Genomic DNA, 27,878 nt, shown 5'->3' with positions numbered 1-27,878 from the left:
GTAAGGGAGAATCCTAAAAGATTCCACAAATTTGCCCCTGAAAGAATTACCATGGCTGTCTTGGTACGGAAGTGCAGGAGATGGGTGATATCCTAAATGAATATTTCTCATCTGCATTTACTGTGGAGAAGATAAAGAAGCTGGGGAATTGGGAAAGTAAATATCACTGTTTTGAAGAGTCAATTTTACTGGAGAGGGAGTGCTGCAGGTATTAAAACTCCTAAAAACTCATAAATCCTATGGCATTGATAAGTATATCTTCAGCATTTTGGAAGCTTGGATAGCCTTGGAAGGGATATTTGTATCATCATAAATCACGAGATGCCAAAATAAACCGGAAAGAGGCTAATGTTGTGGATTTATTTTAAAAAGACAGAAACGACAATTCAGGGGATTATAGTTCATTGAGTTTAATGTCAATGCATTTGGAAAGACAAAGACTGATTAAGAATAATCATGGGAAATAATGTCCCATGAATTTGAATGAGGTTTTGAAGAGGTGACCAAAACTGATTAGGGCAGGATGTTGTCTGCATGGACTTTAGCAAGGTCTTTTATAAGGTCATGCATGGTTGGTTCATCTGGAAGATCAGATCACATGGGATAAAAAATGTGCTGGCCAATTGGATACAGAATTGGCTTAATGGTTGAAGTCAGAGAGCAGTGTGCCATAGGGTGGTGAAGATAAATATTAACAATCTGGATGGCAATACAGCTAGTATGGTTAGTATGTTTGTGGATGATGCCAAAATTGGTAACAGAGTGGACAGTCAATAATGTTATTTGAGATTACAACATGATCTTGATGAATTGGGAAAGAGAGATAAGGAATAGCAGAAGGTACTCCTTGGAAAATTGCACTTTGGTAGGTTAAACCAGAAGTTTTACAGAAAATGGCAGAATTCTTTAGTGTGTTGCAGATTTCACAAAGTAATAGAGACTGCAACATTCATTCATGGTTACACATTTTTTCCATTTAATCTCACCATGAGTACTTCTACATTATTGACATATCTCTTCAAAGTTATCTTGCAGCTGCAACCTTAGTAAGAGGCTAAAAATGACAAATCACTATCTAAAGCTTCTCAGACAAGAATCTAGCTGTTGTAATTTTACATCGTTAAACCATTGAAGTACAGAACATTACAGCATAGAAAACAAGCCCTTTGTCTGTGATGAACTCTTACTCTGCCTGGTCCCACTGATCTGTACCTATTCCATATCCCTCCATACTTCTCTCTGTTCAAATTTTTCTTAAATGTTCAAATTGAGCCAGCATTCACCATTTCAGCTGAAAGTCCATTCCATAGTCCCAACACTCTTCGTGTGAATAAATCCTCCCTATTAATCCCCCTAACTATCTCTTCTTTCACCCTTAACCCATGTCCTCTGGATTGTATCTCGCCTATCCGCAGAAGGAAAAGCCTACTTGCATTTACTCTATTTATACACCTTCATGCACAAACAAACATTTTTTCTAAATTTATCATTAAGACCTTGACTTCCACATTCAACAAATGCTTAAAAGTCCTGGACCCACTGGTGTTTAAATAGCTTAATGTCAATGTTTCCATTCAGAACCTCCAACATTTGTCTACAAACTGCAAGCAGCCCATGTTCCAAAGTCTTTGCATTCTTTACAGTTTCCTGTGTCAGTATCAGAACTAACAAAGCTAATACCAGCAGTTACACATGCAATTACTGGAATATCAATTTGCAAGTAGGCACCTCATCAAGCTGAAGTGCTAGGTTTCTGATTTGAGCTCTCAGTAGAACAGGATATTCTATCACTATCTTGAATCCTTAGCATTACTCAAACTTTCAGCATCCATTTGTCTGGCTGTCCCAACATGTGGATAACAGCAATGGTACTACACTGTTCTAAGGTGCTATACAATCCAAAGGTCCTGGTTACAAAGATCACCAGCTGTTCATTATTGCCACTTTGAGTAACTGCTCATTTTCACCACATTAAGGCCTCATTATTCATGATGGATTGATTGTCAGGAGCACAGAATTGCTGCAGATGATACAAAGGAAGTACCATGATAAATAGCAATCTATCTCTTTTATGTTATTTCAGCTTTTCAAAACTAGCACTTCAGACTCAATTCTGGCTGTAAACCGACACACTTTCTGGAACTCAAGTGTTCCCAATCCCAATCTCAATTTGGCCTACTGTCTGGAACCTAGCTCAAGCTACACACCTGGCCCACACTCTGAACCCAGCTCTGGTCACAAACCTACCCATGTTTCTAACTCCCTCTGCTCCCAAATAAACCCCAGCTACATTTGCACATATGAAACACACACCAGAGCCTACCCACACATTCCTGACCCTGGAATTCCTGAAACTGACCTTGGATCTGACCATAAACTATTTATTGAAATTTCCCTAATTGAATGGATGATTCATACATGACAAAAAGGTTCACTGGACATCACAGGAGAGGCTTCTGAAGGAATGCCCTCGATATACAAACATTTTCCAAAAACACAGCTAGCATCATGAACATGTGGATTTGCTGATAATGAGAACACTGTACTTACTCTCTGCCAACTGATGCTCAGTACATTTTGCAGCTGTCAATATTCTGACTTCAGTTGTATGAGCATTAACTTCACCAAACAGCTTCTTATAACATACTCTTATAACACATTAGTGTTTTTTGGAAGTTCATATGAATACAATTCATGGACATTCATCTATCTCCATTAGTTTAAGTATTTTAAAAATTTGTAGTAAAACATGAAAGCATGCAGACACTGTGATTGTAGTAAAAACAGAAAGATTCTGGAGGAACTCAGCTGGTGAGGAAGGGTTCAGGTTCAAAACATTGGTAATATATCTTTACCTCCTATGGACGATGAGGTAAACTCTGGCTGAGTTCCTCCAGCATCTGTGTTTTTAAAAATTGTAACCAGGTTCATCTATAAACTAACTATTAGAAATTTATGTTGCCTCAAATTAACTGAATATTTTCAAACAACTCAGACTTTTTACTACAAGCAGTTTTGATCATTCTATCTCTCTGTCTGGTAATCAGCCATCTGATTCAAACCTAGAATCGTATTAGCTTTTTTTAATTTCTCCCTTATGAACAATACTTTGAACATCATTCCCTGCTAAGTCTAACATAACCTGAATTGGGACAAGTATGGCAAACTACTGAAGGGTCAATTTTGATCCTGGGAGCTACTCCTTTTGACTTTGTGAAATATGGCAGGACAAAGAAATGTTGGACATTGGAGGCACATTCCTAGTTCAATTGGTAGGATTGGACTTGTTGGGAGTTATTAAACAATGTGAAGTAAAATGACAACATCCTAAATCAGTCAAATAGTACCAATAAATGAAGGGTTAAAAAGATAAATACACTAACATATTCTGCTGCTTATGTGCTGACACCTTCATAGTATTTAAATATAGTCTTTTGAAATGGACCACCAGGATAGGGTTCCCTCACCTTCATTTAAGTTGACAAATTCTTGATCAACTTCTTCATCACCTGTTTTCTGGTTTCTGATTTTCTGAATGACATGAGCACGGTCTTTAATGTGATGGCCAATTGATAATTTTTCAATTCCACTTTCAGAGTCTTTTAATGCCCGTCTTGTCTCTTTAATCTGCAAAATTCCTAAATTGTTAATTGGCCCAATATCTCAAAAAAATATTTTAAATTTAACAACATTTAATTGTTTATTAAAATGAAGATAGCTTTAACAGCTGTCAAAATGCAAAGACTGATCTGTGTATAGTGCACAGTAAATCCTTTTAATATTAATTATCATGCTTACATAACATTATCAATGGGACCAAAATAGAAAGAGTGAAAATACAAAAACCATGCAATCATTAAAAGGGAAAAGCAAATTGAACATTTTCAGGTTAATGATCAGGTTAGAACAGAAAGAAAGTTAGGGACCTAACAATCTTTCAGCAAAGATATTTGTTCTGTTTCATGTGACAGCATTTGGAGCAAATGCAATCATGAAGAAAGCTCACCAGTGGCTACATATTGTGAGGAGTTCGAGAAAATTTGGTATGTCATCAAAGATTCTTGCAAATTTCTACAAGTGTACTATGGAGAGTATTCTGACTGGTTGGATCACTGGTTGGAGGTGCCAATGCACAGAACAGGAAAAAAAGAGTTGTGAACTCAGCCAGTGCCATCATGCAACAGTCTTCATTCCATCAGGACACCTACAAGAGGTGATGTCTTAAAACCTAGCCTCTAACATTAAGGCCCCTCACCACCCAGATCATGCCTCCTCACACTGCTACCATTGGGCAGAAAGTAAAGAAGCCTGAAGATGAATACCCAACATGTTTGCTTCTTCCCCTCTGCCATCAGATTTCTTGAATGCACAATGCACAGATACTTCCTCACTTTCTCTAATTTTGCACCAATTTACTTTTCAAATGTTATTTATGGTGCTATTTGCACCAATGAAGCTGCTGCAAAATAACAAATTTCATGATATGTTCATGAAAATAAATGCTATTTTTGAAATGTACAGAAAATAGTTCAATTCTTCAGGTGAGATGACAGAGGGGTGGCTTTGGTCAAGACATTGAGGCACCTCAGTGGAAACAAAGTCATTCCACATTAGGCTAGAGTTCTGCCTGAATAAAGAAAGATGGGATTCAATTATTCAACCCTTTGATTCTGTGCAACATGATTTTCAGCTGTTCCATCCATTCCTCAGAAAAGTTAAGCAAACAGCACTTGTATGTAACAAGATTTGGATTACATGCAGATGGTAACAAGAGAGAATACATTCACTTTCCCATTGTACTTAATGGAACTATCATCAATCAATCAATATAATTTGAAAGAAATGGTAGGTGATAAGGGAGGTGAGGTGCAAGGTTTACTAATGGAGTGGTCATCTATCCCAATTTAGTTTCTTATAATTTCTATTCCCAGTGTGAGAATGAATGGCTGCAGGACAACATTTGTTTCACATATCTTGAACTCCAACAAACATTTTATTTCAGTAAAGCTAGGAGCCATACTGTCAGACAGATTCACATAGCAGCACCCTTCAACTTGGAACCTTTTGCCTTTTAGACTAGTTGACTTATCCACATGATGAACTCTTCCAACTCAGAGCACATCAGCAATATTTGTCCAGCAAGGCTGACCCTGCTCAGTGGGTACTTGCAAGAATGAATCCTATCCAATTTGTTTGTTAGTGTCAGTTGTACCATTGGAGGTCTTAATAAACACTAAGAAAAGCTTGTAAATTGAGAGCACTTGCTAAAACATATAATTTCTGATTGTTGAAATCCCTCCCACTGTGCAATGTACATGTATTCTGCATTTACCATCACAATGACAAATAGACATATTTTTAGCTGGTATTAATTCTGTGAACAAATCAAAACAAGATGAGGGCTCCCAAGATCAGATGGCACTGCACAACCTCGGAGTCCACCCTCCCATATTAATGTTTACAATGATAAAATAGGAATATTTTGACAGAATTGTTTAGACCTCTTGAAGAATTCTCCAATTCAGAATACTCACTCCATTAGGAACACGATGTACATAATTGGAAGCCTGGAACACTTTGGGAGGTTCATTTCCCACTTTTGCATAGCTCATTACAGTGGAGGTGTTTAAAGTGTGATTATTGGAATTGTGAGATGCATTTTTCTGCAGAAAAAAAATTAAACATTATAATTAAATTTAAAATAAAGGCTCCAGTAATTTTACAAAGCTAAATTATTTTGTCCTAGACTTCTAACATGTGAGAACACACAAGAATTTTAGACTAAAAATTAACCTTAATCACAACATATAAATTAAAATTATTTGACAAACACATCTAAGATTTGATTATAAATATGGAAAATGCAAGTTTTTGGCTGTCCCCATATGGCACTTACAATGTCCTGTTGCATTTCAAACATTTCTTTTCTCATTTGCTCCATCATCTTGTTGAATGGATCCATTGAGCTACCAGCCTGAATAAACAAAGAAAGGTTCTTTTTTAAAAAAAAAGGATATCATGGAAAGAATGCCACTAGGAAATTTTAAATAGCATGTAGTAAATTCTGTTTAATACTACACAAGTTGCATGAAAAGAATGAATGGTAGGAAAAGTTGATTTTAATATTTAATTTTTGACATACAGCATGGTTTCCAGGCCCTTCTGATCCCTTTAGTTGGCAGGATTTGGCCAACATACTATCAAAAATAACAAAGGTAGCCTTCCCACCGGACCCACCGTTATATCTATCGGGGAACCTTATGGACATTGCCTACAAATTAAACAAATACCAAATTCAATTCATATTTATATCTCTGGCTATAGCAAAAAAATGCATAGTGATGACCTGGAAGTCTGACTCCCCTCTTTTCATAAATAAATGGACTACCAAGATGCTTAGCTGTATTCCCATGGGAAAAAAAAATCACAAAGAACCTTAGGAACTAACATAGAACCTTCATTGGAATATGGCAGCCTTATCTGAAGTACATAGGACAGTTAACACTCCTTGACAAAAAGGTTTATTGAGAGTCACTAACAGATGGATTAAGAAAAGTGGCCACACAAGGGGATGGTGTCACGGTCTCCATGGATACTGTGACAGGCCCAGAGAACCCCAAAACCCAGCAGCAATAGAAATTTTAACTTATTACGATTAACTTAACCTAACTTAACCCCTTCTAATTCTGAGTGCACATGTATGTAATGTGTGTATAAGTTCAGTAAAGTTCTTTGATTCACAGTCCAATCTCACGTGTCAGTCCTCCAAGTTCACTGATATCAGGCAATTCTTATACTGTGCATAGAATTTAACATTTATGAATCTTCACTAGGCTTTGGTGCTTGAAAGGTAAATGGTTACTGCTCAGGAAGGTTCTTGTCGGTTTTCAGAGAGAGATTTGTTGCTCATTGGACACAAACTGATTCCTTCCGATCTGCCACTTCAATGTCTTGCCTAAGAAACTTTCCCCATCAGGACTTTCCAGATGAAAACCTCTTTCTTTCAGGTCACCACAGAGTTCCTTTACTGTTCCCCTTATCGCAGGCAAAACATTATACATCCAACCATTTCCTCTTGTATGGACCACAAGGGCTTTGACCAGGCTGAACTCAGAACTCACAACCCATCTTCAAAATGGGGTTTTTCCACAAGCTTGCCAGCTTGTCAGGTTCCTGTCCCAGCTGCTGCTGCTGAACTGTAGAACTGAATTCTCTCTCTTTCTCCCTCTCTCTAGGCACTTTCAGGTGGCCAATTTCCCCGCTGTTGGGTGGCCACATGAATGTGCAGCAGGCGCCTGCGAGGTGAACTTTGTAACCCTCCTCTGAGAGGAATAATCGCTGCAGCACTGTGGCCTCCCCAGCCATCTGAATGCAGCCGCCTAAAAGCAGGACGTTGGGGTAGGGGCAGCTGGCTGGCCTGTCAGTGTGGGGATTGCAGGGCTAGAGCGGTCGGCAGGGGAGAAGGGGGCTGGGGCGGCCGGCAGCGGAGAAGGGGGCTGGGGTGGCCGGTGGGGGAGGGGGCTGGCCAAAACAATGCTGATACCCAACTTGAGCACCGTACTCACCCACCGGCCGCTCCAGCCTCCTTCTCCCCCACTGGCTGCCCCAGCCCCCTTCTCCGCTGCCGGCCGCCCCAGCCCCCTTCTCCCCCGCCGGCCGCCCCAGCCCCCTTCTCTCTCACCGGGGGCAGAGCGATCCACTGGGGATGTCCCCGCGCTGATAGCCTGTGCTGGCTGTCCCAGCTGACAGCCAGCCATCCTAACTTGACAGCCCAAGGGACAGGAGCCGGAGTGCTCTCAGATGTGCATCCCAGTGCAGCTGTCCCTTCAGGTGGCCAGTGCTGTGCTTTTAGTGCTGCCACCTGAATGACAAAGCAAAGGGCCACTTTCTCTTCTTCAGGTGCATTCTTAGCAGAGAATACACCTGAAGAAGCCTTCTCTCTCACAGAGAAAACCCTGTTTGACTCTCTCTGCTTGCAAAACCACACAATCTTACTAGAACAGCAAACTGCATTCAGACAGACTGCAGCACCGGGCCCAATCTTCTGAGTCCGTTCATCTGTTGCTTTCCAAAACAATAATCCATTACTCCATAGCATGTCCAATTAACACCTTCTTGTGAAGTCCTTAAGCAAAGTAGTTTCCATTGTCTTTATAAAGGCAATGGGACCCTGAACTGTCTGGCTTCAGTGGAGCTCTGGCATTTTAAATGAGATCTGTTGTAAAGTGTTTGCATCTTTTTTGTGACCTAACTAAAAAAAACCCCACAATTTATCTCCTTTAATACATATCTATATACAATATAAAATATAACATAATCTGTCACAATACACACTGGAAGCGCTGACGCCACACCCAGCCTCTCGTTTCTTCTTTTTTTTCTTCTCCTTTCTTTCTTCATATCATTTTTACCTTTCCCTTTCTCCTAGGGGTGGGGGGGGGGGCGGGTTTGATATGTGTAGCAGAATTTGGGCATGCTCTTTAACATCACTACACGTGCCCAGGATGTCATCCAGCCTAATATTACCCTTTAAACATGGCATGGTTAGTGTTGCAGTAAGCACAAAACTTTTACATCACCAGCAACTGGGACTGGGGTTAAAATCCAGTGAGCTTTTACGTTCTCCCCGTTTCTGTATGGGTCCAGTTTCCACCAACAGTTCAAAAATGTACTGGGGTGTAGGTTAATTGGGAGTAATTGGGCAGCACGATTTCATGAGCTGAAGAGGCCTGTTATTGTGCTATATGTCTATATTTAGCATATTTGATGACACATGAGACCCACGGGCATATAAGCACCCCTGCCCCCATTTTAGTGGGAGATTTTAGGAAAAAATTGTTTTTGTGTATATTGGGTAAGTTGGTGAACAGGTTCCTCCTGCAAGGCCTCTTGTAGATAAAGCGCATGTATGCGATGCCTTCACTCACTTCGATGGAAACCCTCCAGCCTTGCATGGCTGAGATACTTGCTTCTCACACAAGCAAGAGCAGCAATGCGTCCTCTTGCCTGCCACCCAACAGGTCACTTGCTCACTGCCACTCTCCCCCACACTTCATTCAATTTGCTTGGGGGGCTGTGCTCATTAAACAAAGGCTCAGCATGGAGCCTGATCATCGAGGCTCAGCACTCCCCTCAAAGCAAGTGATTGATCGTACCATTGGCATCTACTGAAAACATGCCTGTTACACTGCTGGTGGGGGCCACCGTGGTCAGTCTTCTTACCAGGGGAAATGAGTTGCGGCAGCGGCTCCGGAAAGTATTGGCCACCCGAGGGAAGGTGGTCCGCGAAGCTGCAGGCCCGTTTCCTGGACAGCTGCAGCACCTCCATGGGCTGCTTGAAGCTGGGTGAGTAGCTTGAGCGCTTTCGTGCCGTTGCCATCTTGCAGATGAAACCTTCCCCATTTATATTTCAGTGCCCAAAATGGCGACACCAAAATGTCACCTTCGCGTATAAGACTCGGTGGGGGGGGAATGTGGGTTTTGGGGTGATTATTTTGTAAATAAAGGGGGAGGGGAGGGGTCTTATATGCCATCAAGTATGGTAATTTACATTTAAAACCAAAATACTTTCCATTGCAGAGCACTATCGGAAATCATGTTCATAGGTCAAAAATATGAACATAAAAAATTGGTGCAAAGGAAGTCATACCACTCCTCAAAATGCTCCTTCATTTACTAACTGATCCTTTATTTCCTTTTCCTCATTTTCTTAATGTTGAAAAATATCATTGATCTCAGCTTACCCACTGAGTATTCAAAGCTCTGTGAAGTAGTGTGAAGAAAATAAAACTGAAAAAGCCATGTCCAAAGTGTCCATGCAGTAAAGTAAAAGGTCAGTAAAGAATGATTAACATTCATTACTTATATCAAACATTCTGCATCACTTAAACAATCACATATTTACATTTGTAATTGTTAAAAATGTATGCTCAGATTTCATGTACTATCATTAATGTACAATTTGATAATCAAAATAAACATATATTATATTTGGTTATTTAGGAACCTATTATGTATATGTTTTCAATTAAATTCAATAAAAATATAAAGAAAAAAGTATGCTCCAGCCAATATCAGATTTCTCCATATCTATACTCAAATGCACTATCTTCCATCAAAAGTTTAAAATTTTTCTAATAGTTGATTTTTAAAAATGCTATCACATAATACCAACACTGTAATAGAAAATCAGTTTCTCATGTCCATCACCATCCATGAATTTCATTTTCTGCATTCAAAACACATGAATTTCAACTAGAATATTTGATCATAACATAACAATTACAGCACGGAAACAGGCCATTAGGCCCTTCTAGTCTGCACCGAACCAAACACCCCTCTCTAGTCCCACCTCCCTGCACAATGCCCATAACCCTCCATCTTCTTCTCATTATCATACCATTTCAGAAAGCTTTCCAGTCTCTTTTGAATGCTGTTGCCTTGGATATGTCTGAGTGGGAATTTTGCCACCAGTGAAATTTACCAAGAGGTCTTGATCCAATTGAACTGGAAAATTAGACATTAACCGATGGAGGTTTTCCTGGTGTGCACGAAAAGGATCCCTAAATATGGAGTGAAAATTGAACTTTTTAAGGTATCATGTCACAAATTAAATCTTACTCAGAAGACTTTCCAACTTGCTTTAAAAGATACATATAATAAACAACATAGCTGATCTCCTTAAATATCAACTTGAGAAAAAGATCTTGAATCTGATGAGATTGCAATTAAATTGATCTGGCTAATAATCTTAACAAAGTTCAAATTGAAACTCTTCTGGGACAAGCTTATTGTTACATGTATCAAGGGGTAGTGATTTAGTTCTACAGGAATACAAACTTTCAACTTGGATTTCAAATGGTGTCCTGTTTGCTTTCTTAGATAACATTAAAACTAAACTGCAAGGCCAACACAATGGAAACTGGGATTCCATGATATTTAATAAAGCCAGATTGGAATTTGATTTACCAACAACATTATTACTTTAAGATGGATAAAATTAGCTAATTTATAATTTGTTTCAATGTTCAGACTTTGTAGAGAACATTTTACAAAAGGCATTAAGTGACTTCTTGCAATGTGTGAGGTGTTTCACCTTGACATGGTCACTGATATGGACACATTGTCACCCTGACAATGTGTGAGGTGTTTCATCCTGACATGGTCACTGACATGGACACATTGTCACCCTGACATGGTGAGGTGTTTCACCCTGACATGGTGAGGTGTTTCACCCTGACATGGCCACTGACATGGACACATTGTCACCCTGACATGGTCATTGTGGGGTTGCTAGAGAAGAAGGCTTCTTTGCAGACTTGTTTCTGTTTCCAAGATGTGTGGCCAACCATGGCTCACCAGAAATAAGACATTATAAAATGGCATCACAGAGGGGACAGAAGAGGATTTGGTTAACATTACATTAGATTTTAAGGGATTCAAAAGTTAAATTTAAAATAACTACTAATTGTGTGACATGCAGATAAGTAAAGTTATATTAGTGCCATATAACTAACATGGATAGCTCCAAGAAAGAGAACATCTGTAGAAAACATTAGAGAGGAAGCTTGAGTACGCACCAGGATATCTGAAAAAAAAATTATGAGAGGATTCAGCAATGTAGGATGTGGCTATCAATTGATAGGAAAGGTACTGGCTCCAGATTTTATTTGGGCTGAGGGAGAGAGAATGATAAGACAGTATGGTAAGCAACAGGGTTACAGAGACTGCTTCATCAATGTGGCTCAGTGCATTCCAACCTCTCACATAGGGGTAGGGTTAGTATTCTCAGTCAGTTAGAATGATGACATTTCTCCTTTGGGGGACTCCAGACCTTAAATAACAATTAATATGTGGTGGAGAAAGGAATAAGCAAGGGGTTAATGCTCTGTTAGACACAGACGCTGAACGCTCGGTTGCAAGTGTAAATCCAAATCAGTATCAGGGACCTCTGCCTTAAGAGTTCATCTGTCTTGGGTGTGAGATTTCTTGGATTTGATGAGCTGATCAGACCTTTCATGATATATTAACTACACTGATGAGTGGACTGGTTGCTCTAACATCTTATATTTGCTCTAACTTTGTCATATTCTTCAACTTTTCCCATCCACCCTCATAAATCCTCCCCCCACCCCCCCCCCCCCACTTGGCCCCCACAAGGTTCCCTCCAGGTCTTCAGTTCAGTTGTAACCCTTTCTTCTTGTATAGATCATTTTTGTCCCAGAAGAGTTTCAACAGTCCTCCCATGCACCAGGCCTTAAATGAATTTATTCACCCTCTCCGCCAACTCCCACACACACTAGTATGTGGCAGGGTGAGTAATCCTGAGATAATAACCCAAGTGCTTCTACTTTTTAACCTTCTGCCTAACTCCAGGACCTCAACTCTATTCGATTTCAGATTCATTTAATGTCAAGTACATACACGACATCCCTGAGATTCTTTTCCTGGGGGCGAGGCAGAATTACCACTTATTGCCAGTGCAAAAAAAAACTGACTCAAAGTACACATGTAAACAAATAAATGTAAACCAACGGACTGTACAAAACAGAGAGAAAAAAAAGTCAAGGTGCAAATCTAAGAGTCCTTAAATACGTTCCTGATTGAATTTGTTGTTGAGGAGTTTAATGGTGGATGAGTAGCAGTTCATTGTCCATTAACTCTGGCTTCTCACACTGTCACCAGGGAAGCAATACACAATCTTAGTGTCTTGCTTGCGACCATAGAAATGCCTCTTTTTATCCATGTACGAAGTTCCCTTTTGCTCCCCTTCAACTAGATTTTGAACTTCTGAGCTGTAGACACAGTCATGGTGCTACTGATATGGCTGCAACCCCTGGGCCTGATCAACAATATCCTAGGATGTCATGGAACACAAGAAAGGAGATGTCTTGGTCTGGAAAGAGATTTTAGTATCTTCCATAGCCTAATGTTATGTGTTTACTTTAGAAGGCTGCAGGGAGAACCTGGGGAACTGGAGACATAACTGTGAGCCTTACATAGTGGTGGGAAAGTTATTGGAAAGGATTCTGAAGATTTATTCACACTTGGAAAGGCAAGGACTAATTAGGAATTGTCAAAAAGGATTTGTGCATGGGAATTCATTTCTCAAACTGTGATGTTTTGAAGAGGTTACCAAGAACACTAATGAGGCTGGATGGCAGTCATTATCTGAATCTACTTTGGTATAAGGGTAGACAGTCGCAGTCTTTTTTCCCAGGGTGGTGATGTATAAAACAAGCAGGCAGAGACACCAGTGGAGGCACTTTTCCTACAACTACAGTGGTGGATATATGGAATACGTTTGTAGAGAAATTGACCGAGGAAGGTATAATCAGAACACTCAAAATACAATTGAACAGGTCCATTGATCAGAAAGCTTCAGAAAATGGGGCAGATACAGGGAAATGGGGTGAGTGGACATATTGGGACCGGCAAGTCGGGCCAAATGATTTTTTTTTTTCCATCTTGCAAAAATCAATGAATCTCTGAAAAACAGAACAGCCAAACAGAGCATATGGTTCCTATAAGATTTATGATTCTCTGTTGAAACAAAATTTAAGAAACTCAGCAAAGGGAGAGGATTCACTATTTTGTCTGGTGGCGGCTTAGGAATTAGAAAAGTATGTAAAAACATGAAGACAAGTGGTCCGCTGCATTCTGAATGAAACAGGAGGTCAGAAGGTTGAAGAAAAGTTGATTCTTGCAATGTGAGAAAATAAAACAGCTTCCATAGCGGCAAACCACGACGTGGAACAATCATGAGAAATATTCAGTTCATGAAGTGCGGGACAGGTTGGGCAAATGGGAAGCCCACGGTCCGCATCTCCATTCTGGCCACTCGGGAGTGGTCCACAGAAACCACCAGCCTTGTCCCTCAGAAAGTGCAGCTCTCTCCAGACGGGAGAGACAGGATCGCGTGGGCACATCGGATGCCCCCTGCAATTCCCCTGAGAACCAACACCCCCCCCCCCCACCCCACCCCTGCCCTGGGGAATCGAGAGCCAAGTTTGCTGCGGACCCTGACGTGATCCCCGCCCTGAACCACTGTCGCCCAGGGGCTGGCAGCTTACGAGAAGAAGGGGTCTTCTTCCAACTCGCCAAACATGGCGAGCCGCCGGTGGGTCTTCGATCGGGGGGGCGTTTACTCAGCTCTCGGGCTTGCTCCGGCTCCGATCACGTCACCTCCCCCCCCCCCGCCCCCGAGCACTCCCCTCTTTCGAGAGACTCCCGCCGCCGTGCAAACCCCTGGCCGCGCCGCAGCTCTTGTGATAAAGCGGAATGGGGCGTCGCTATGGCGACGCAAGATGCTTCCCTTTGCTGTGACAACGCGGCCAGTTGCGCAATGAACAACTCCCAGTCCAAGCCGCCCTGCCCGGAACCGGCTCACGACGCCGAAACGCTGGTCACAGTACGTCACAATCGGCGTTTGTTCACGTCATCTGAAGGGCTGCGTTGACGCAAAGGTGAGCCCTGCCGACCCAGGAGGCAAGGTTACCCTTGCACCGCAGACAAATGCCTCGCAAACTATGTCGGAAAGTTAGGATGACTTAAAAAGTTAAACGTACACATATGCACAAATGGAACATATATTGTCGGGCTTATTTTCCACATAAAGCAGCCACCAATAATGTTTTACATAACCCTTGCTAATTTTGACAACATGGAGATATATTTTGAAATGAAAGTTAACAAATCATTTTCAGATGTATTGAAAGGGAGAGAAAGCAGCGCATGCGGCCCTGAAAGGATTACTGCAGCATGATATGCAGGCGAACCTGAAAGGGAGAGGGATGCGTTGAACGCGTGCGGACCTGAAAGGTCAATAACCCGTCAGAAGGGTGAATCAGGAGCAGGGATAGACTGAGTACGGAAGAACTAGACAAGGAATGCGCAATAGCCATGAGTCAATGGAAGCAGAAGGTTAGGCGTTCAGTGCTGGGCCAGGCAATGCGAGGACAAGCAGGCTGATAAAGCAAGAATGGATTAATAAAGGGTGGGACAGTCTTGAAAGGAATATAGCAGCATGGCGCGGACGTGCGCCTGGAAGGGTGAGTATAAGCGGACCTGAAAGGAATAGCAGCAGGCGCGGACGTGCGCCTGGAAGGGTCGGAGTAGCACAAGCGGACCTGAAAGGAATATAGAAGCACGGCGCGGACGTGCGCCTGGAAGGGTGAGAGTAGCATAAGCGGACCTGAAAGGAATAGCAGCAGGCGCGGACGTGCGCCTGGAAGGGTCGGAGTAGCACAAGCGGACCTGAAAGGAATATAGCAGCACGGCGCGGACGTGCGCCTGGAAGGGTGAGAGTAGCACAAGCGGACCTGAAAGGAATAGCAGCAGGCGCGGACGTGCGCCTGGAAGGATGAGAGTAGCACAAGCGGACCTGAAAGGAATATGGCAGCTTGATGACGGGAACTTGAGAGGACGACATAAGCAGACCTGAAAGGAAGATGGCACCTTGTACGTAAGTGCACCGGGAAGTGTGGAATACAGCAGCTTGGTGCTCAAACGAATCTGCAAAGGTTTCTCTGCATGCAGAGAGAAGGGTGATCGCCAAATCGACTGTGATGGGTGAAGCACGAACTGGAATGGACCAAGCACTGGGGAAACAACAAGGAATGCCCAACAGTGATGGGTCATTGGGTGAAGCAAGGGAGTTAGGTGTTTAGTCATGGACACCAGGTTTGGTCAAGCGAGAATGGGCAAGGGAGAGCACGAAACCCCTCTTTGCTTTATTCAATCCTTGTATAAAAGTCTAAGGAATAGTGGCACTATCAAAGAAATAGTTCAATTAAATGGCTCCTTGGTTCAAGCCCAAGACGGGAAGGAAATCTTCATCAGAGTAACGCAATGACATCAGATCAAATTTCAATATAGTATCTAAATTCTAAATGTAAAAATCAAATAAATCCATAATTTTAATAATACAATGATTGTCAACAACAGAATCGAAACAGGCAACTCATCTGATTATATCTTTTTCATTATATTCTAAAAATAAGGTAAACCCAATAATTTTACCCAGTCTGATCAGAATGTGAATGTACATTGAAAAATATGCTCGATTCCTAACTGGTTTATGAATTATAAAGCAGATTATTCTGTTCATGCACAACTAAGGAAGGAAAATTACATCACATCATAAAATTAAAAAAACAATCTTGCATCAGAACATCAAGGGTTCAAGCCACATTCCAGAGATTTTAACAATGGAATTAAAAAAAATTGCTGCAATATAACTATTGATGAGTTTGTGCTTCCTTTATCAATATTATCCAACCTAAATAATTACACATTGAAAGATGAGAATATTCTTGATATGCAGATCTCTTTATTAAAGAAAAATGTTGGAACATCTTACAGAAACTTTAAAACAGAAAACATCTTATTAGTTTGCTCTCTTCCAAGTAGAAAGTCGTGGATTACTTTAGCAAGATTAAACAAATGAAACATGCTCAACAGACTTGCTGATTCAATCACAAGAAATCACAAGGAAGCATTCAAAATCCAGACACTGGGCTTCCCATCAATTTCACCTGCCGCAGAATGATTAATCTCTTGAACCACTTTTCTTCTGCTTCTTTCTTATCCATGAACAACTGCAACAGAGGAATAGAACCCAAAGCTGGAATTAGTTCTCAGAATTCATATAATTTACAAATATGTTTCATCTTCTTTTCTCAAGGTAATGCATTTAAGTCACATTTCAGTTCATGTAAGCTGCTTTTAAAATGTCTGCAAAAGAACAGGAACGTGATAGGACACTGAGCAGTGTGGAGGAGCAGAGAGATCTGGAAATACAAATACATTATTCCCTGAAGGAGGTGTCGCATGTGGACAGGGTCGAAAAGAAAGCTTTTGGTATCAGCCTTTATAAATCAAAGTATTAAGTATAGGAGTTGGGATGTTATGTTGAAGTTGTTTAAGACAATGGAAGATTTGGAAATTTGTGCAGTTCTGGACGCCTAACTACAGGGAGGATGTCAATAAGATTGAGAGAATGCAGAAAAGATTTACTAGGATGTGGCTGGCTCTTCAGGAGTTGAGTTACAGGGAAAGATTAAATAGGTCAGGACTTTATTCCTTGTGCGAAGAAGAATGAAGGGAGATTTGATCAAGGTTTACAAGACAGTGGAGGCAAATAGACTTTTTCCACTTAGATTGGGGGAGATAAATATAAAAGGTCATAGTTTTAAGCTGAAGGGGGAAAGGTTTAGGGGGAACATTAGGGGGAAGTTCTTCATTCAGAGAGTGGTGGGAGTGTGGAATGAGTTGCCATCTGGTGTAGTGATTGTGGGCTCAATCGTGTATTTTAAGAATAAATTGGATAGTACATGGACGGGAAAGGTTTGGAGGGTTATGGAATGGGAGCAGGTCAGTGTGACTAGGGAGATGATGTTTGGGACAGACTAGAGGGGCTGAATGGCCTGTTTTCTGTAATGTTCTATACCTGCCTGTTCTTTCACAAAAGTTGCAAAGGCTGGTAGATATTGCAGCAACATGAAATGATAGGAAGCAAAGTTGACGTTCTACACTTAGTGCAGTAACACTGAAATTGAATGTTAGTGCAGTAACACTGAAATTTGTATCTTCCTTCCCCATGTAACACCCCTTTTTCAAATTACTGAACACACTTCCTTGGGAATAACCACTGCTAAACAGTCTTTGGTTAATGAAACAATCAATTCATCCCCAAGCAGGGCAGGATAGGGTTGTCTGTTACATAAGTTCATTTTTAATTTGCATCTCTTTAACCAAAGCCTCCACCAATATATTCAACCCATATCCCACACTCCCTGATGTCATCACCAAACCTCCACGGTTCAAGTTGTGAGAAGCTGGAGGGATTTGGCAGGTCAGGCAGCATCTGTGGAGAGGGAATAATCAATGTTTTGGGTTGGGACCCTTCACAAACAGGTCCCAAACCAAAATGTTAATTGTTCATTTTTCTCCATGGATGATGCCTGACCTGCTGAGCCCCTCCAGGGTTGGCTTTGTGAGCTGAAGATTCCAGCATCTGCAGTTTCTGATGTCTTGAGGTTCAAAATATAAACCCTAGACCAGTGGTTCTCAACCTTTTTTCCACTCACATACCACTTTAAGTAATTCCTATGCCATCAGTGCTCTGTGATTAGAAAGGGATTGCTTAATACGTGGGTGGATAAAAAGTTTGAAAACCACTGTTTTAATCGTACCTAATTGACGCATTATGTGCACAGTTTCATAACTCCAAGGGAAATGGGCCAAATACAATGTTTCTCAAATAACAATTGGGTCCAGAACAGTGATTTTCAACTTTCCCTTCCCTCTCACATACCACCTTAAGCAATCCCTTACTAATCATAGAACACTAATGGCATAGGGATTATTTAAAGTGGTGTTTATGTGAGTGGAAAGAAAAAGGTTGAGAACCACTGCTCTACACCTTCTGATTTCCAATGTCCCAAATTCCAAAGTTCAGGTTCTGACCCTATCTTCCCTCTGATCTCCTGCATTCCTTACCACATCCCCAACACAAGGACCCTGAAAGAGGCCTCAAACTCCACCCCACTTTCTTGCATGTGTACCACAGCCACCCATAATCTTACGCCTCTCATCCAGGTCCTTGGCTGATCATCAATGGTAATCCAAGGATCCTCTCTGTGCAAAACTTTTTCTGCCAGTTTTGAAACCCAGCATCATGGGAAAACATTTTTACTTTTTATTTACCTGAAGGATCTGGCCTGGAATCTCAGACACCAATACTGGCGATAACTGGCTGCCAATGTGTATTCGAATTCTTTCAGATGGAGGAAGGTGTCGAAGTCAGTGAAGCAGAAAGGCAAAGACTTCAGCCAGTGAAGAACAAGGTTTGCCTTCTGGTTGCCACTTCCTATCTCCTAAATTATCGAGTGCTAGATTTTATTTTATGTGCTTTGGCATATTCTACTGCATTAAAATGCAAATAAGGTGTACTTGACCTACATTGTTAGGCTGCCATCTCATTTAGATGTACCAGAGTTAATGGTGAAGAGCATGTTGTGGGATCATTTGAATCACATAAGACATATTGGTATCTGGGTCCATGCATGGGATACTACAGAAATATTATTCACCAAATGCCAATTAAATATTGCTATTAATTCATGCTTTCTTTAATTTTTTTGTCTGTTATCTCAGAACTAATTTGTTCATAATTCAAAGGATAAGATCAGGTTGGAAACACTCCTTATACTTCTATGCTTTTCTGAAGTATCAATTTTTGGAGTAAATTATTAATTGCCCATTTCAATCATAGATCTAAATCTCGTTCACACTACTGCAAGAGGAGAGAACTGAAACTCTTCTCTATCAATCAAGATTGAAAACAAGGGAGATAACTTCCACATTGACAAAAGCAATACATCAATGACAAATGAAAATTGGACAGGATATACATACCATCCTCTCCAACACTGTCAAGTGTCTTGCCTTTTGCTAAAAGTTAAAAGGATCAAATACATCTTTCCTTTGTATCAGGAATTCCATGTTATTTATTATACACTGACTTGTCCTTTCTGTCTTGCTTTTAAAACCATCAAAATATAGTTTAAAAAAAGATGGATTTTTATTAATCTTGAGATCTATTTCCTTCATCTGTTAAAAATGCTCAGTGCTCATCAAGATAATGCATCATTTAGTCATCTAATGCAGGCCAATTTAGTTGTTGTAAATTCATTCATTCATCACTGGAAAGGCCAGCATTTATTGCTTATCCCTAATTGACAATGAGATGTTGAAGATACATTTTATTTATTGAAGTACTGTTGGCCAGCATTTTTAAGATTTTTACTAAGTGATGAATTCATGTTACATTTCCAAGACAGGATGGTTTGAGAAATGGAAGGATATCTAATGTGCCTTCTGCTCACATCCATGACAACATTAATTATCTTGTATTTGGGGTATGACCTCAAAGAGGCCTTAGCAAGTTGCTGCTCCACACATTGTGGGTTGGTTTGAAAATAAAACTAAATGAAAATGAAAAAAGAACAAGTGCTCATGGTACTGAAATGAAACAAAATAGTAGTTTTCATGTTGTGGAACTAATTGCATGAAGTAATTTTTTTACAACAGTTAAGGTGCTGTGACATTGAAATAATTTTACATTAAAGCAGTGATCTTTGCACTAAAAATAATATTCAATGACTTTGAGCCCAAATTCACTGCAGCTAAAATTTTAGTCAGGGAAGAGGTAAAATATACCTCCAGTTGGTTCAGATTATTTGCATTTTGTTAGCTACATTTTCTTATTTCAGTATCATTCTTAAATCCTAAATTTTAGTCAGGCAATACTTACACTGGGATGTGCCACAGAGTCATCATCTTGGTATTTAATAGCAGAAGGAACATAATCAACCTCTTGCTTAATTTCAGTGTTAAAATCAGTTGCTCGGTTGCTAAGCACGGCAGTTTCATGTTTAGCTTCTGTAGGTTCTTGTGTCTAAGGTAGAAGTAAAGTTTGAAGCATAAATATTCTCTGAAATCTCAATGCAAATTAAATCTTCAAATCATCTAATCATATGAGAATTCTAATGTAATGAACTGAACAAAAAAACCTGCTGATAACCTGAAATAAAAACAGAAAATGCTGAAAACATTCAAGCAGATCAGACAGCATCTGTATAAAAAGCAAGAAAGAAGTAGGTCAAACAATCTTCATCTTTGCGAAGTTACTGGACAATTAATCCTGATGCGTTAATGAGGAGGGTTTGGGAATTTGGATAAGTATAACATGACTGAACTACTCTCTGGATTTCAAGCAGACATTTGACAAGTTGCTACATAAAGAGTTGCTTCACAAGTTAGGAGTGCATGGTATTGGAATTAATACATTAGCATAAATAGAAAACACTGAGTTGGGATAAATGCGTTATTTCCTATTGGTAATTAAACCTCACCTCACTGACAAAAGGCAAAGGAGGAAAAACCCAACACCCAACCCCAACCAACCAATTTTCCCCTGCAACCGCTGCAATCGTGTCTGCCTGTCCCGCATCCGACTTGTCAGCCACAAACGAGCCTGCAGCTGACGTGGACTTTTTACCCCCTCCATAAATCTTCGTCCGCGAAGCCAAGCCAAAGAGAATTAATAACAAATGCAATGAAACAGGCAAAGTGCCAGAGCCTCAACAACTCATAATCCATGTTGATGACTTGGGTAAAGAAAAAAAAAATGTACTTCTGTCAACGATATAAAGTAAATTGATTTGCCGTTGTGAGAAAGACACAAAGAGTTTTAAAAAAGATGAAGAAGTACTGCTTTTCCTAGAGAGTAGTGTTTCTGTAGAATTCTCTGCCCAGGTGACCTCATTAAATATATTGATGACACAGTTAGATAAAGTTTTGCAGTGTAGAGAATTCAGGATTATGGGAAAAAGGAAAGTGGGTGGAGCTGAGTGCATGGCCAGATTTTAATAAATGGCAGAGAAGGTTTGACTGACCAGATGGCCTTCTTCAAGTTCTTATGTTCTTCTCGATACAGTAAATGGGAAAGATGTTCACATTTGAGTACAATGTAGTAAAATGTGAGGCTATCACACTGGAAGAATTAAAAAATGTATATTTAAATAAATACAATGGTAAAATGTAGTGGTCATTTAGGGGTTCTTGAACATGAAATTCAAGAGAGCAAGTAGGAACAGAAAGTCACTGGAAAGTTTAATGGAATGGTGGTGTTCATTTCTCAGGGTATGGAATATAAACATATACTCCACATACATCAGGGGTCTCAAACTCAATTTACCCGGGGCCGTTGGACGTAGAGTCTGGGTGAGGCTGGGCCGCATCAGGTTTTCCACAAGAAAAGCTCTTACAAAAACATTCCAATGTCATCAAATGTCTTTATTTTTATTTTTTAACACAAAATAAGATGAAAAAAATAAATTAATTAACAATTCATAAGAAAAAAAATAAAATCAATCAGTAATAAATAAATAAAATGAAAATAATAATAATACTACAGCAGATATAGAAGACTGAAGAAACCACATATAGTTGCTGAGTGGAGAAATGTAATTATTATTATTCTTCAGATTCAAATGTCTGTATTAACAGTTCTTTAACCTTTAACTTTCTGAACATGAATGGAACATTGAACATAAACTGTTATGAACATGTTTTCTTCTGCCTACTTCTTACTGCTAGAGATCTGGCCGCACTTCCTCTCGCATAGCCGAGCCACAACTTCCAGGTTCAGACTGGACCCCGAAGCGCGTGAAGTGGGAGCGGCCATGGAAATTGCGCATGTGCCGCGTGCATATAATGACAAATAGAAAATGCACACAAATATACTTATATTCGCAATAAGCCCAGCCGATGTCCCGCCGCTGAGAGCAATATACCCCACCGTGATTGGTACGTTCGTTCAGCTCCGCACACAACACTGAAAAGTGCCAATCATATCAAACTCGCGGACCGCACTAACATTAAACTTTCATATTAAGGCGGGGCCACAAACTATCGTCCCGAGGGCCGCAGTTGGCCCGCGGGCCGCAAGCTTGAGACCCCTTACATACATGAAGCTTTGATGTAACTTTACAAGTTACTGGAGAAACCACAATTGGTTTATTATGTGCAATTCTAGTCTCAATATCAAAGGAAGGATGGACTTCCATTGGATGTAGCATATTAACGTTTAAAGGGTTGATTTCTATGGCTAAGAAGTAAATATTAAAAAAAAAATTAAGATGGCATTAATTGAGAATAAACAAATGACAGATGATCTTATATAAGATTGTGAAGGGCATTGTCAGGATGGATGCTAAAAGGATATTTCCCCTAATCCAGATCCCTTAATCTGAAACATGCCCCAAATTAACCTGAGGATGAGGGGCATTGTTACAGATTAAGGGATCAATTCAGATGTAGATGAGGAGGAAATTCTTTCAGAGCAATGTAAACCTTTGGAATTCTCTACTCCAGAGATTTGTGGAGGTGGAATCTTTGAATATTGCCATAAAGGAGCCCTGTTAAAACAGGCTATTACAAAAAAGCAGATGAAAAGGGGTAATTTAGTGATCCTGTCATTTCCACTGGTTATGATTATTATCCACCCCACTTCACATTCTACTCATTCAGAGTTTCTCTGACTTTTGAAGATATTTTTCTTCTCTTTTACATCAGATGCCAGAAAACTCTCACTTCCTTGTCCTTATTTTATACATTTCCTGTGATCTTTCTACATTTGGTCTTACTCTTCTTCCTATGAGCAACCTGAGCTCAGACAGGCACTTTTTTTTTGCAGGTTCATCTATCTAGGCTAGCTTTGTTTGCATTACTTTTATCTCTGTTCTCTTCAAAGGCCACGCGATGCTCAATTACACATTCATTTTCAGTCTTTGAATCAAATTCATCTTGATATCTCTGTCTCCATTACAGGGGACAAAATATCCATTGATATCTACTACAAACCAAATGACTCTCATTGCAACCTGAATTATTACATTTAAAAATTTTTTAAATTACCTTTTGAAATTCAAGTATATTCAATTTAAATTTTACATACAGCACAGCAGAAGCCATTCGGGCCAATTTGACCTGTGCTGCCCATTTACATCCAAATTAACCTATAACTATACATTTTAGAGTGTGGGAGGAAACTGAAGAACCTGGGGAAAACCCCCTTGCAGACTTGGGGAGAACGTACAAACTTCTTACAGACATTGCTGGAGTCATACCAGGTTTATTGTAATAGTGTTGCACTAACTGCTATGCTAAACGTGCTGCCTATGGAAGAGATTTTCCACTTTTACATCAATTGCTATACCTCTTCTCATCCTGCCTGCTATAAGAATGCCATTCCTTTCTCCCAATTCCTCCCTCACATCTGTTCCCAGGATGGAACCTTCCATGCCAGGACATCCAAAATGTCCCCCTTTCATCAACGTGGATTTCCCCTTACTGTTATTCATGGTCCACACTCATACCTCCTCCATTTATCGCACTTCTGCCCTTACCTTACCTACACCAGAACAAAGACATGCTGTCTGGTCTTCACTTTCCACTCCACCAGTCTCCACAACTGATACTTTATACTCCAACATTTCCGCCAACCAGCACAATCCCACCTCCAACCACATCTCGCCCTCTTCACCTCTATCTAATTTTTGCAGGGATTAGTCTCTCTTAGATTCACTTGACTGTTTTCCTCTCCATACCCAACCTTCCATTCCCTTAGGCATGTCTTGCTGTAACAGCAGAATGTTGAAAACTTATTCCTACATCTCCCCTCTCACTTCCATCCAAGGCTGCAAACAGACCATCCAGGTGAGTCAGAGCTTTACATGCACATTAACTTGATCTACTGCATGCACTCAGTGTAGCTCCCTCTGCAGTGGTGAAACTCAGCAGAATGGGTGACCGTTTCTCTGAGCACCTGCACTCTGTGCGTGGGTCTAGACTTGATCTTCCCATAGTCAACAATTCCTACAGTGACATGTCGATCCTTGGCCTCATCCATTGTCAGGGCGAGGCTCAATGTAAACCTGAAGGACAAAACATTATATTTCTCCTACATAGCCTTAAACCTGACAGAATTAATATTGATTTCTCTCGGTTTAGGTAAGCACTGCCACCATCTGATTCCACCTTTTCAATTTCTTTACCACCTACTCCTGCACATTTCTTTCCCCATCCCCCTTCCAAATAGTTTCTCCCTCAACCTGTCTCTCTCTCTCTCTCTCTCTCCACCTGCCATACCTTCAGTCCTCTACTCCATCCCCACTGGGAATGTTCCCAGGTTCTTTCCCCCTTTATATATGTTATTTCACCTGTTCTATATTAGTCTTAATAAAGGGTTTACACCCAAAACGATGACTGACCGTTGAGTTACTCCAACAATTCTTTCTTTGTTTATAATGACCTGAACTGGTTTCAACCCATTGAAATGAGTATTTTCCCTTGCAACCACTGCAACCGTGTCTGCCTGTCCCGCATCGGACTTGTCAGCCACAAACGAGCCTGCAGCTGACGTGGACATTACCCCTCCATAAATCTTCGTCCGCGAAGCCAAGCCAAAGAAGAAGAAGACTACAGTAGTGCATTTTTACTTGAGATGTCTCTATATTCAATTGATATTTTAAACCCTGTGCAGTGATCATTGTTTCCTCAATAATATTTACTCCTTTTGAATAAGTAAAATTACTTACCTTTTTCACATCTCTATTTGATCTGAAGGTTTGTTGGACAAAAAACTCACTTTCAATAGCTTCAATACATTTGACACGTTTCACCTGTTCTTCAATTGTAGTTTCTGTGAAAAAAAAAGATAAATTAAAAGCTTTAATATACAGGGATAATGTTTCGATTTTCAAATAGGGTTTTAGAACACAAATATAGAATGAAAAGCCATTACTCAGGCTGCTGTTGTGAATTGCATAACATGATTTACTCCCATCCTTTTGATTTAAGCATGAATGGGGTGGAACAGCTAATTCTGGGAAGTCAAATTTTCCACCAATGTTGATCTTGGTTGCTCATAACCTGCACAGCACCCACTGGCTGTAGATGTTTTGGAGCTCAATTGTACACTGAGCCCGTGCCAAATCAAAAGTGACAATCGTTAAAATAGATGTAGTCAGTGAGTTGAATAAATGTTTAATTTTTTTTAAATTTAGAGATGCAGCACAGTAACAGGTCCTTCTGGCCCAAGAGCCTGTGACACCCAAATACACCCATGTGATCATAGAACCATAGAACAATTACAGGACAGAAATAGGCCACCTCAGCCCTTCTAGTCTGTGCCAAACCATTTTTTTTCCTAGTCCCACTGACCTGCACCCAGCCCATAGGCCTCCATATCTCTCCCATTCATGTACCTTTCTAAATTCTTTTTAAATGTTACCACTTCAGCTGGAAGGTTGTTCCACACTCCCACCACTCTCTGTGTGAAGAAGTTCCCCCTAAGCTTTTCTATTTAACATAGAACCCCTGTATGTCTTTGGAACACGAGAGGAAACTGGAGCATCCGGAGGAAACCCACGTGGACAAAGGGAAAATGGATAACGTCCTTATAGACAGCGGCAGATTTGAATCCGGTTTGCTGGTACTGCAATAGCGTGCACAATGTTAACTGCACTGTCCTATAAAGAATGAGCTAAGTAGTCTGGGAACAGACTTAACACTTTCATATTAGTACTGTATTCCAGCCATTCTCAGTGGGGGCCCGGGAGCCACAGCATATTTAATTAAAAGCTTTGATTTCTTTTCACCTTATATAACATAAATATCTGAAAAAGGCAGAATTACGAAAGAAATTTGACTGCTTCACAGGAAAGGGGGGTCCATAAACTTTGAGCAGAGTCCTAGGGGGTCATAGCTGAAAAAAAGTTGGCTGCTACAATTGTAACAAAAATATTTGCCTTTTCTAAACTCAGGTAATAAAGGCCAATATCACATTTATTTTCTTAACCACTAGCCTTTTGTGCTTTGTGCACAAAAATACCATTTGTCTTTTGCTCAACTATAATCTTTTTTGCTTTCGATAAAAATCTTCCTTCAGATTCCTTTTCCCAAAGTACGTTACCTGAGTATATTACCTGAACGTTTCTGCATTAAACTCCATTGATTAAGATTTCACCCAATTAATCAAATTTATCTGTCGAATTCAAAAGACAGCTGGATCAGTGCCTCCAGAGAAAGAATTTACAGGGCTGTTGTTGAGGAGGGGTGGAAATGGAGTGCATTGATTTTACATGGAATTAGTATGGACACAATGGGGGTAAATCATCTCCAGTGATGTGTCCCATGTCTGATTCTGTGAATACGCTCTGTTCAAAGATGTTGCACCCATCTCTACCTATCAACCATCTTCTAACCCAAATAATTGGAGCATACTGTGATTACAAATTTATAATTTAAGCATTGTAAGCTCTGCTGCTTTGAGCATAGAAACTAAATATTTGGGAGAGAGAAACAGAAAGAAAATGAAACTGACAGAAATTGAAAAGAGAAAGAAACAGCAACATGAGAGAAATACATTCTGACTTGGGAGATTGAGCTTCATTTGTGTTTAGATGCAGTTGACAAGACCACCACCAGATGGTACTCTCTTCCGCTCGTGAATAGTAAGTAATACAACACTTTAATCAGTAGAGGTCAGCAGATAATAAGCTGTGACTGAGTTTCACAACTGCATCGATATATTTCTGATTCCTAATTAAATTTGTTTTAAATATTCCCTTGCAACAATAATCGCAATATTTCCAGTTGAAATTTTCACCTCACCTCGTATATTGAATGACATTTTGGACCAGTTAAAAACTCTTATTTCAACAGAAATAACTTGCTTGATGAAAAGTCGAAATGGAACTATTTTCTTTGTAACCTTTTTCACACAGATCATCTATTAGTTGGGCTGCATATCTCAGGTACATGCCATCATCAAGATGTCTTTTTCCATCAATATAATACTGCTTTTTCTGTGCCTGCTGCAGCTCGCTTGCAGCTGAAACCTAATCTGCCATTCCAAGGGATATCATCTCTTAGTCTTTGGTTCCCACGACCTACCTTGCTCAGCAACATCACCCCTCACTCCAGTTTTTGTCTCTGCTGAAGCAATGTTTTTATTTTAAAACTTTAATCTTGGTTTTCAAAATTCTCATTGGTTTCTCTCCTCCCTAATTCTGCTGTTGTCTTGCAGGCTTATGACCCACTGATATCCCTGAGCACCACGAATTCCCATCTTTTGATTTCTCCAAGAAGATCATGGAAGGCCTGCTCCTCCTCATTCACCATGCGTATGTGGGTGTTGTTAAGGAGGAAAGAAAATTGAGAAAATGAAATGAGTGTGGAAATATGTACTTCAAAGAAAACAAGAACAGGAGAAGAAAAGTTGAGGGTTTGTGGAGGAGAATGAATGA

General features: G+C 40.3%; 2 protein-coding genes and 1 long non-coding RNA gene across 6 annotated transcripts in view; 1 reads left to right on the top strand and 2 right to left on the bottom strand.

Moving 5' to 3' along the window:
- The window catches only part of mlf1 (myeloid leukemia factor 1), an 18,901-nt gene extending 4,544 nt beyond the window's left edge, over positions 1-14,357 (bottom strand). Inside the window, exons 1-5 of one of the 2 annotated variants that reach the window (XM_069896754.1) lie at positions 14,073-14,356; positions 10,400-10,562; positions 5,897-5,974; positions 5,535-5,663; positions 3,468-3,627 (exon numbers count right to left, since the gene is read on the bottom strand). In XM_069896754.1, the coding sequence (XP_069752855.1) occupies positions 3,468-3,627; positions 5,535-5,663; positions 5,897-5,974; positions 10,400-10,562; positions 14,073-14,107 (565 nt within the window). In that variant the 5' untranslated portion in view covers positions 14,108-14,356. Of the gene's footprint in view, positions 1-3,467; positions 3,628-5,534; positions 5,664-5,896; positions 5,975-10,399; positions 10,563-14,072 lie in introns of both variants that reach the window. The other variant, XM_069896755.1, reaches the window with a different exon arrangement.
- Positions 13,999-27,878, top strand: LOC138742413 (uncharacterized). 2 transcript variants are annotated; one of them, XR_011344147.1, is made up of 3 exons: positions 13,999-14,465; positions 18,715-18,848; positions 27,659-27,878. It is a non-coding gene; the product is annotated as an uncharacterized lncRNA (long non-coding RNA). The 2 variants fall into 2 exon arrangements; XR_011344146.1 differs by lacking the exon at positions 27,659-27,878 and adding an exon at positions 19,277-19,545.
- Positions 16,309-27,878, bottom strand: part of rsrc1 (arginine/serine-rich coiled-coil 1) — a 362,698-nt gene continuing 351,128 nt past the window's right edge. For both annotated transcript variants that reach the window (XM_069896751.1, XM_069896752.1), the window contains 3 exons: positions 25,167-25,270; positions 20,318-20,461; positions 16,309-16,598 (listed from right to left, as the gene is read on the bottom strand). In XM_069896751.1, the coding sequence (XP_069752852.1) occupies positions 16,500-16,598; positions 20,318-20,461; positions 25,167-25,270 (347 nt within the window). In that variant the 3' untranslated portion in view covers positions 16,309-16,499. The remainder of the gene's footprint in view (positions 16,599-20,317; positions 20,462-25,166; positions 25,271-27,878) is intronic.

The sequence above is a fragment of the Narcine bancroftii genome, chromosome 9, assembly GCF_036971445.1.
Source record: "Narcine bancroftii isolate sNarBan1 chromosome 9, sNarBan1.hap1, whole genome shotgun sequence".
In the NCBI taxonomy this organism is placed as follows: domain Eukaryota; kingdom Metazoa; phylum Chordata; class Chondrichthyes; order Torpediniformes; family Narcinidae; genus Narcine; species Narcine bancroftii.
The sequence above is the reverse complement of the archived record's forward strand: the minus strand, read 5'-3'. Positions and strand labels throughout refer to the sequence as shown.